Below are 10,036 nucleotides of genomic sequence, written 5' to 3'. Positions count from 1 at the left end.
TCCTGATCAAAGTCCTGACATCTCTGTTGTGCGCTGGGGCAGTGGAGAGGGAGGTTGTGAGCTCAGGAAAGGGCTGTGTCAGCTCGAGGGCTCTGCTGACTGTGGCAAAACCTGGGGAAGGGCAAGGCTGTGGAATGATGGGCGATCCAAATTTGGTTTCACCTGTTAACGAAGGGAAAAAAGGTGCTAGACTCAGCTAATCTCTTCAGAATTGGGAGGGCCTGGGAAGGGAAAGATCTAGTTATGGTAATAGAGATTTTTTACAGGTGCAAATCCCTCCCGCACCCCCAACACAAAACAGCTTTGCAGGGCCATTTCAAATTATGGCAATGAAACATATTTTGGGGTAAAAGTTTTTGGTTTCTTTTTCTGTCATGTGATGTCAGGTTGGAATTTGGTATCTTATTGCTACAAAGATTCTGTTCTGCCAGTCCCAGTTGGGTCTAAACTCCGAAAGGGACGGGATATAATATCAGACATGCCCAACCGCCCCGCTCCGCTCCCGCTTCCCAACATGGCCTTAACTAGTTTTTAATGTTTCTTTGAAATCCCCTTGGCTGAGAGGGAGTTCCATTCAGTCGGCTGCGGGGCTTAGAATTTTGTTTTTCTTTTTGTTTCACACACCCCAGTTTCGCAATATCCATAATGTCCAGCCCTTGACAACCAACATAGCACCTGGTCACCTGCAGGAGCCCTGTGAAGTTGGCAAGGGGTTGGGGTTGTGATCGCCGTCTAACAGACGGGGAAACCGGGGCTCAGAGAAGGTGGGCAACCCCCACGGCGGGACGCAGCTCCCCAGCGTCAAGGCTGGGAGTAGAAGCCTTAGCCTCCGCTCCGGCCCGGCCCCACAGCTGGACGCAGCTCCCCAGAGCCGGGGCTGGGAGCAGAAGCCACACCCTCCGCTCCGGCCCGGCCCCACGAGCGGCCGGCAGATGAAAAACTACAATTCCCAGGATGCCATTCGGAGCGGGGTTAGGAAGCGGAAGCGAGGCCGGAGGCGAAATCCGAAGGCACCGCCGCCGCTGCTCAGGTACGCTGTCTGCTGGTTTAGGGGGCTGACTGGGGGCTGCGGGGTTCAGCCTGGGACAGCCGCCTCCCTCGCGGGGGTCGGACGCTGGGAAAGCAGCGTTTAGCAGTCATGTGGCCTGTGGTACACTATCTTCCTGGGCTTTCTCTTCCTGCCTCTACTCGCACGCGCCGCAGCTTGTGGGCCGGGAGGCACCCGCAGGCGGGGTGCTCTCGGGCTGGAGTCGATGTGCCATCATTTAGCGGCAGCGTAGATGCCCATCAGGTGGGACTTGGGCTAGCAAAGGTCTGAGGCCTCTGCCAACCTAGGGTGGGGGTGCGGAGTGGAGTATTTATGAACTCAGCAAGTATTTATTGAGCGTCTATAAGCAAACAGCACTTGCCTACATTGTAGGGATGGAGGAGGTTCCGACAAAAAATAAATAAAATAAGTTATGTTGTATAGTACAAATCTGAATGAGGGGAGGAAGGTAGTCTATAAGTGTTTGAGGGAAGAGCATTGAGGGTAAAGAGAACGGCGAATGCAAAGGCCCTGAAGGGTATGTTTGAGGAACAGCAAACCAGAGAGTGCAGGGGAAACTGGGAGGTAGACCTTAATGATCTGCATAGGTCATTGTATGGATTTGGGCTATTTACCTTAAGTGAAATGGAGAGTACTGCAGGATTCGAAGCAGAAGAGCTGATTATCAAATATTTAGGATGCTAACAGGCTCAGCACTAAGTGTGTACAGGTGAATTCTTCCTGGGTTTATAATCTAGTGGGGAAACAGGCAGCTGTCATGCAAGGCTGGGTCAGATAATTGGAGCCCCATGAAAGCTGAACGAATGTCATCCCCAAGTCCCCAGGATGTACTGTTCTGTCAGGTGCTTAGTAACTTTGTTGAATGAAAGTAAGGAATAGTCCCAGTATTCAGCACTGGACCCATAATGGAGGCTCAGAAAAGATTTTGAATGAAGAAACGGGAAATAAATGAAATCTCACTTCTTAATACTGTTACAATGGCAATTAAATTTCAACCTGAATGTGAGAGGGGGACAAACATTCAAACCAGAGCAGCAGTCAGATTCATACAGATAGGAAATGTAAAGGTGCTGCCAGGATTGGGTAATGGAGAGTTACATAAAGGTCACAGAGTTTCACTTTAGGAAGATGAACAAGCTCTGGAGATGGACGGTGGTGATGGTGGCAAACAATGTGGAAGCTCTTAGTGTGTTTTTAGCTGCACATTTACAAATGGTTAAAATGGTAATTCCTATGTCAAAAAAAAAAAGCTAAATCTGGGCGTAGATAATGTCCCACACAGATTGAGCAGATCTCTGCTTCTGTGATATCCAACTTCAACTTTGCTCTGAGGATCCCTAGGTGGCAATCACCTAATTAGTATTTACTGAGCTTCCATTCTGTTCCAGGCCTTATGCCAGTTAACAGAGATACAAAGATACAAAAGAGTTGGGCTCTGCCTTCAGGAGTGTTAGCTTGTTTTATTACTCTTCTGGTGGTGGTTGGAGTTGTTTTTATTTGATTTTCAAGATTATTGCATCCCAAGTTCCTGGTCTAAGAAACATTCTCAGGGACTACAGAGATTTGGAGAAGCATGAGGTAAAACGAGGGGAAAAGAAAGGAAGGGAGTGGGAGTGGTGGCGGTAAATTTCAGTTCAATTCAACAAAAAATAAACATTGCTGTTTTCAAGGAACTATAATGTGAACTCTTCAGTGTTTAGGTAAATGTAGATATAAGCCCTCCTACAAAGGAATTCAGTTTGATAGGAGAGAAAATACCAGCACAGACTTTCCAGTGTTTAAAAACAACAGTGGAAGTCTGTAGCTCCTAGGATCTCCCATCCTTGATCTCTTTTCTCCTCCTCAGCGAGACTACCTGCAGAGAGAGCTCTAGATCCGTTGCCTCGCAGTCATTCCCCAACAGGCCCCGGCATACAGGAGGAGCTCAGTGGAATGTTTATGAACTAATGAATGGTCAACACAGGTAAAAATACAAAATGCTTTGAAGTTTAAAGGAGGAAGAGATCACATGGCTATTAACAAATTAGCATTTATTTAACAAATTGGTGTTGGTTTTCTTACCCTAATAAAATGAAGTTGTCAGTTAAGGATTAGTTTATCTTTATCTTTTCATTTATTCTTTTCTGAATGCCTATATGCAGAAAAATGCAGGTGACTGATGGTTGGCATAACAAAGTCTGTTCAGTCATCTAAAAAACTGTCATAACAGGGGTCTAGATATCTTTTGTTAAACATACATATTTATGGGCTGGGTGCAGTGGCTCACTCCTGTAATCCCAGCACTTTGGGAGGCTGAGGTGGGCAGATCACTTGAGGTCAGGAGTTCGAGACCAGCCTGGCCAACTTGGCAAAACTTGGTCTTTACTAAAAATACCAAAAAATTAGCCTGGTGTGGTGGTGCATTCCTGTAGTCCCAGGTACTAGGGAGGCTGAGACATGAGAGTCGCTTGAACCTGAGTGGTGGAGGTTGCAATGAGTCGAGATCATGTCACTGCACTCCAGCCTGGGTGACAGAGCAAGACTATCTCAAAAAAAAAATGTATATGTGTGTGTGTGTGTGTGTGTGTATATATATGCCAGCACAGTGGCTCACACCTCTACCCAGTGACTGGGAAGCTGAGGTGTGAGGATGACCTGAGGCTAGGAGTTCAATACTGGCCTGGGCAACATAGCAAGACCTATATCTTTAAAAAAATATATATATAAATATATATATATAATCAACTTCACTGTTCATTCATGTGGAGTGCTTCTGAAATGTTTAATAGCTTGGATTTTTTGTTTTGTTTTTGAAACATGGTTTGCTCTGTTACCTAGGTTGAAGTGCAGTGGCACTTCATTGTAGCCCGCTGCAGCCTCGATCTCCTGGGCTGAAGCGATCTTCTGGCTTCAGCCTCCCAATAGCTGGGACTACAGGTGTGCATCACCATGCCCATCTAATTATTTTGTATGGAGATGGGGTCTCACTTTGTTCCCCAGGCTGGTCTTGAACCCCTAGGCTCAATTGATCCTCCCTCCTTAGCCTTCCAAAGTGCTGCGATTACAGGCATGAGCTTCTGCGCCCAGCCAGCTTGGTATTTTCCTCATTTCTCTGGAAATACTACATACATTATGAAATTTTATACATGCCACTAATTCTTTGTGATAGAGTCTGTTGTAAATACGTTTAAAAATTAATTTGTACTGGGTTTTAAAGGATTTCTAAGCAGAAATAAACTTTAGCCTAGGCAGACAAATGGACACAAATTTCAAATCTATAATTTTGAAAATCTGGAAGGTAATTTACTTGGTCATCTTCAGGAATGTATCTGGTGGTCACATGTTCACATGATATGTCACAAATAACCAAAACTACTCAGAAGATTTACCTGTTAAGAACAACTGTAAGAACAACACTGAAGGGGTTGTGAATAGTAGTTAACAACAGCAAGTATTTCATGAGTGCTTGTTTTATATCAGTAAGTGAAAGGTATCTAATTCTTGCAACAATCCTGTGAGGTGGTTTTATCCCATTTCGTGGAGAGACTCTATGGCAGAGACTTAAATCTTCTAGATATTGTCTCATCACTCACAAGTGGCAAGCTAGGAAGTGTGTCTGAATTCTAAGAATGCTATTTTTCCACCTAAACCTATTTAAGTGTGTCTGAACTGAAAACAACTACATTTGGCCCACTTTTGAGCATTTGATGGAGTACAAGAAAAAAGGCAATATGAACTCAACACTAGAAATGTTTTCCAAACACAGGAGTCAAAATGGAAAAGAAAATATAATTCTAGGACACTAGCCATCTCTACAGTGAATGATATTTATGGAGTTATAATAATATAAATGCAGCTTACAGCCGGGTGCAGTGGCTCACACCTGTAATCCCAGCATTTTGGGAGGCTGACGCAGGTGGATTTCTTGAGCCCAGGAATTCCAGACCAGCTTGGATAACATGGTGAAACCCTGTCTCCACTAAAAATACAAAAATTAGCTGGGTATGGTGGTGCATACCTGTTGTCCCAGCTACTCATGAGGCTGAGGTGGGAGGATCACCTGAGCATGGGAGGTCAAGGCTGCAGTGAGCCGTGATTGCACTACTGCACCCCAGCCTGGGCAACAGAGTGAGACCCTATCTCAAAAAATAGTTTACAAATTTGGTTTACAAATTTTAGAAAATACCACAGGGATAGACAAAGCACTTAATTGTTTTGTCAGGGCAAAATGTAAAACCTACCTTGACCATATAAAATTAAAGGCTCAGTTGGAAAATTAAAGGAGGAACAGAGATAGAAATATAAGGGTGTTTATGTTCATAGCCTAAAGATATTGGGGAGTCAGAAATACTATGTCTTGAACAAGAAATAGAAGTTTAAAAATATTCTTAAAAGTGTTAAAGACTTCTGGTAATTGTTATGACAGAAGGAATGGGTATTGGATTTCCCTTCCTACAATAAACTATAAAACTGGACAAAGGATATGAAGAAATTGTTTTCAGGTATTGGGCAGTAGTCAGGACAAGACTGTAATCCTTGAGGAAGAAGAAACACACAAGTGAAGCCCCACAGTCACCCTGGCTTTCTACCTGAGGGTGCGTAGTGACACGGAGCCCATACAGAGTGCATCGGTGTCATTGGATGGAGGAAACAGTTGAATTTAGGGCTGCTGAGATGGCTGCATACAGCAGGGTACTGGCAAGGAGGGAGCTGTGTAGCAAAGGAACTCCAGAAATCTGCATAGGGGTCCCCAGATGTTGATGCTGTGGAACATTTGGAATGCTCATACATTGCTGACAGGCAGTGTAAAATGGTATAATACTTTGGGAAATGGATGGTAGTTTCTTATGAGTTAAATACACACCTATCCTATGACCTAGCAATTCTACTCTTAAAACTTAGTCAATGGATGTGAAAACATATGTCCACAAAAACACATCTATGAAAATGTTCATAGCAGATTTATTCCCCAAGCTGGAAAAAATCTCACATACCCATCAACAGAATAAATGAATTGTGATACAGTCATACAGTGGAATGCTATTCAGCAATAAAAAAGCAACTACTGATACATACATGTGTAAGTCTCAAATATTTTAAGGGGAAAAAAGTCAAGTGCTAAAGAGTACATAATGTTTGCGTCTATTTATATGAAGTTGCATAATAGATACAGATAATTCATGGTTATAGCAAACAGAACAGTGGTTGCCTTTGGCAAGTTGTAGGAATGGGATGAAGACTGATTTGGAAAGTGGAGAAGAAAGTTAAACTTTCTGAGGTGAGGCCAGGCGCAGTGGCTCACGCCTGTAATCCCAGCACTTTGGGAGGCCAAGGTGGTGGATCACCTGAGGTCAGGAATTTGAGACCAGCCTGACCAACATGGTGAAACCCCATCTCTACTAAAAATACAAAAATTAGGCGGGCCTGGTAATCCCAGCTACTGGGGAGGCTGAAGCAGGAGAATTGCTTGAACCTGGGAGGCGGAGGTTGCAGTGAGCTGAGATCGCAACACTGCACTCCAGTCTGGGCAACAGAGTGAGAATCCGTCTCAAATAAAAATAATAGGGGTTGATTGGGTGCCGTGGCTCACACCTGTAATTCCAACACTTTGGGAGGCCGAGGTGGGAGCTCAGGAGTTGGAGACCAGCCTGGGCAACATTTTCCCCATCTCTGCAGAAAATTTAAAAATTAGCCAAGCATTGTGATGCATGCCTGTAGTCCTAGCTACATGGGAGGCTGAGATGGGAGGATTGCTTGAGCCCAGCAGGTTGAGGCTGTAGTGAACCATGATTGTACCACTGTACTCAAGCTTGGGTAACAGTGAGACCCTGTCTCAAAAATAGTAATAATAATAGTAGGGACTGATTTAAGCGATTTGAATTCTTAGGTTTCATAGCGAGTCAATACATTCAAAGCTGATGAATCATGAAATAATGATGTAAGCATATGAGTTCAGGTTAAGGAGTTAATTAACAAAAGAACGAAAAACAACTGGTTAACAAGGGTTGCCACTAGAGGTGGAGGGGATAGGAGTGTGGATTATTACTTTTCATTATAAATAGGTCTTTTTACCATGTACATGAATCATACTGCATAGACTTACACTTTTTAAGATGTATTTTTCATAAAATAGTGGTTGTGTGACTACACTCAGAGGACCAGCCATAGGTAATGGTCACATCATTCTTGGTCTATGACACTTGACCATTTACTAAAGCATTTCTTTTTTTTTGAGACGGAGTTTCACTCTTGTTGCCCAGGCTGGAGTGCAATGGCACGATCTCGGCTCACCGCAACCTCCGCCTCCCAGGTTCAAGGAATTCTCGTGCCTCAGCCTCCCTAGTAGCTGGGATTATAGGCATGTGCCACCATGCCTGGCCAATTTTGTATTTTTAGTAAAGACAGGGTTTCTCCATGTTGGTCAGGTTGGTCTCGAACTCCTGACCTCAGGTGATCCACCCGCCTCGGCCTTCCAAAGTGCTGGGATTACAGGCGTGAGCCACCGCACCCGGCTGACTAAAGCATTTCTGACTCATACCGTTCTTAGATTTTGAACTCCACTTTGAAATTATGACATCATTTGTTAAGTGTTCTGTAACAGTGCTTGTCCATAGTTTTCAATCTCAGCACTTCTGAGGGATATTAAACATTTTCATTGGTGACTGTGGCTTTCTACTGCAGTGGTACTTAGCTGAGTTGGAGGGAATACATAGTTTTAAAAAACTAAGTCTGATACATACCAACTACCTAAAAGAATTCTTGGTTTCATGTCACTCTACCGTATATTTTGGTTCATCCTCCCAGAATGTCTCTAGTATAGTACCTTACTTATAGTAGGTGTTCAGTAAATATTTGCTAAAGGAAGGATTTTGAAAATAAACTGGTTGAAACATAATGGGGGAGGTGAAGTGGCTTTTGCAATCTCTGTCCTACCCTCAAATCATATAATGCATTTTAAAGTACACAATAAATAACTTGGTTATCTGTATCATTGCAGCAGTAGATAATCATTGACTGCTTGGAGATGTCAGGTGTTGTGCATGTCCTCTAAGAAGTGTATCTGGGGCTGGGCACAGTGGCTCATGCCTGTAGTCCCTACACTTTGGGAGGCTGAAGTGGGTGGATCACTTGAAGTCAGGAGTCTGAGACCAGCCTGGCCAACATGGTGAAACCCCATCTCTACTAAAAATACAAAAATTAGCCGGGCTTGGTGGCAGATGCCTGTAATCCCAGCTACTCAGGAGGCTGAGGCAGGAGAATCACTTGCCCTCGGGTGGCAGAGTTTGCAGTGAGCAGAGATCACGCCATTGCACTCCAGCCTGAGTAACAAGATCGAAACTCTGTCTCAAAAAAAAAAAAAAGTGTATTTGGCTTCCTTACTACTGAACTGTTTCTTTGCTGAATCATTTCTCTGGAAGACACAAGTTTTTCTCAGTCCAGTAAATCTGGTTCAGTATTTTACACAGTTCTGATCTTTTGGTAACACAATAACACTTTGTTATTTGGATGCAGGGAGATACCTATGTTAGTGAAATAATGTAATAGCTCACATAATTGTGCCTTTTTCCAGTCTGGTTGAAAGAACAGAGGACTAAGCACATGGACTGGCTATTGGAAGGGAGTACTCAGAGAGTGGAGTCACCTGTGCTGCAGGGGGAAGAAGGCGTCCTAGAGGAGACAGGTGAAGATGGACTTCCTGAAGGCTTCCAGCTTCTGCAGATTGATGCGGAAGGCGAGTGCCAGGAGGGAGAGACCCTGGCCACAGGCAGTACAGCATGGTGCTCGGTGAGTGTAGTGAATTGCCTGGCCATAGACCTTGAACGATGGACTGTCTCAGACACCCCTGTTTTAAGGATGGATACTGGTAGTGAAAAGAGAGACTGGGAATGAGTTTTGTGTATTCTAAGTGATGAATTAATGTTCTGCTAACTGGTTTAAAGTTTTAGTTTCATTTGAGTCATAGGAAAAGCAAATAAAGTTCAAAAGGAATTTTTGATACACCTCTGAAGGATCAGGAAATCTAAACTCTAGGCCCTGTCACTAATGAATGTTCTGTGACCTTGACCAGATCACATCTCTTTTTCTGGGGCTCTGTTTTCTCTAAACACGATCCAGTCTAGGTTTGTTTTTGTGAGTAATTTCCTTTTTCTCGCCAAACTTTATATATAAATGAGAAAAAATAAGTAAATGTTTCTAATGTTCATTTTCCTTTTTTGGTGCTTATGAAGTTCTCAAACAATTTTGTTTTCTGGATAATATAAGAAAAATGTCCAGAGAAAACAGAGACACTGGGAAAAGATAGTTGCAGCAAAGAAGAGCAAAAGAAAGCAAGAAAAAGAACGAAGAAAAGCCAATCGTGCAGAAAATCCAGGTGACAATAAATGAGACTGCTGGTATAATCATATTTATTTTTTAGCAAACGTGTCTGCATGTTCCAAGGAGAGTAGGAATTTTGTTTGAGTAAAAAGAAGCATCTGGGATGTGGGACCCACTGTCCTATTTTCTTGGAAATCAAAACATCAAAGAAAGCAAAATTTGCAGCCGGGCGGGGTGGCTCACGTCTGTAATCCCAGCACTTTGGGAGGCCAAGGTGGGTGGATCACGACCGTCCTGGCTAACATGGTGAAACCCCATCTCTCCTAAAAACACAAAAAATTAGCCAGGTGTGGTGGCAGTTGCCTGTAGTCCCAGCTACTCAGGAGGCTGAGGCAAGAGAATCTCGAACCCGGGAGGTGGAGGTTGCAGTGAGCCGAGATTGAGCCACTGCACTCCAGCCTGGGTGACAGAGTGAGACTCTCATCTCAAAAAAAAAAAAAAAAAGCAAAATTTAAGGTTGCTTTTCAAATATAGGCTGTCTAATTAGCGTATGTGTTTATAAGCTCAGAATAGATGGAATGATACCAGCAACAGTATCATTTATTCAGTACTCTGTGCTAGGTTCAGTTCTAAGAATTTTACATGGATTACCTCAGTGGAGAGGAGCCATTTTGTAGGTGAAGAGACTGAGTC

General features: G+C 43.6%; 1 protein-coding gene across 8 annotated transcripts in view; it reads left to right on the top strand.

Moving 5' to 3' along the window:
* Nucleotides 1–934: 934 nt before the first annotated feature.
* Nucleotides 935–10,036, top strand: part of TRMT10B (tRNA methyltransferase 10B) — a 29,277-nt gene continuing 20,175 nt past the window's right edge. For 3 of the 8 annotated variants that reach the window (XR_004443662.1, XM_033238047.1, XM_033238046.1), the window contains exons 1-3: nucleotides 937–1,030; nucleotides 8,598–8,812; nucleotides 9,290–9,398. Coding sequence is in view for 7 of the 8 variants with exons in the window: in XM_033238047.1 (XP_033093938.1) it covers nucleotides 955–1,030; nucleotides 8,598–8,812; nucleotides 9,290–9,398 (400 nt within the window). In the remaining variant the exon portion in view is untranslated. The other 5 variants (XM_033238048.1, XM_033238049.1, XM_033238050.1 and 2 more) reach the window with 5 other exon arrangements.

Source organism: Trachypithecus francoisi, unplaced genomic scaffold (assembly GCF_009764315.1).
Source record: "Trachypithecus francoisi isolate TF-2019V2 unplaced genomic scaffold, Tfra_2.0 Lachesis_group16, whole genome shotgun sequence".
NCBI lineage: Eukaryota > Metazoa > Chordata > Mammalia > Primates > Cercopithecidae > Trachypithecus > Trachypithecus francoisi.
The sequence above is the reverse complement of the archived record's forward strand: the minus strand, read 5'-3'. Positions and strand labels throughout refer to the sequence as shown.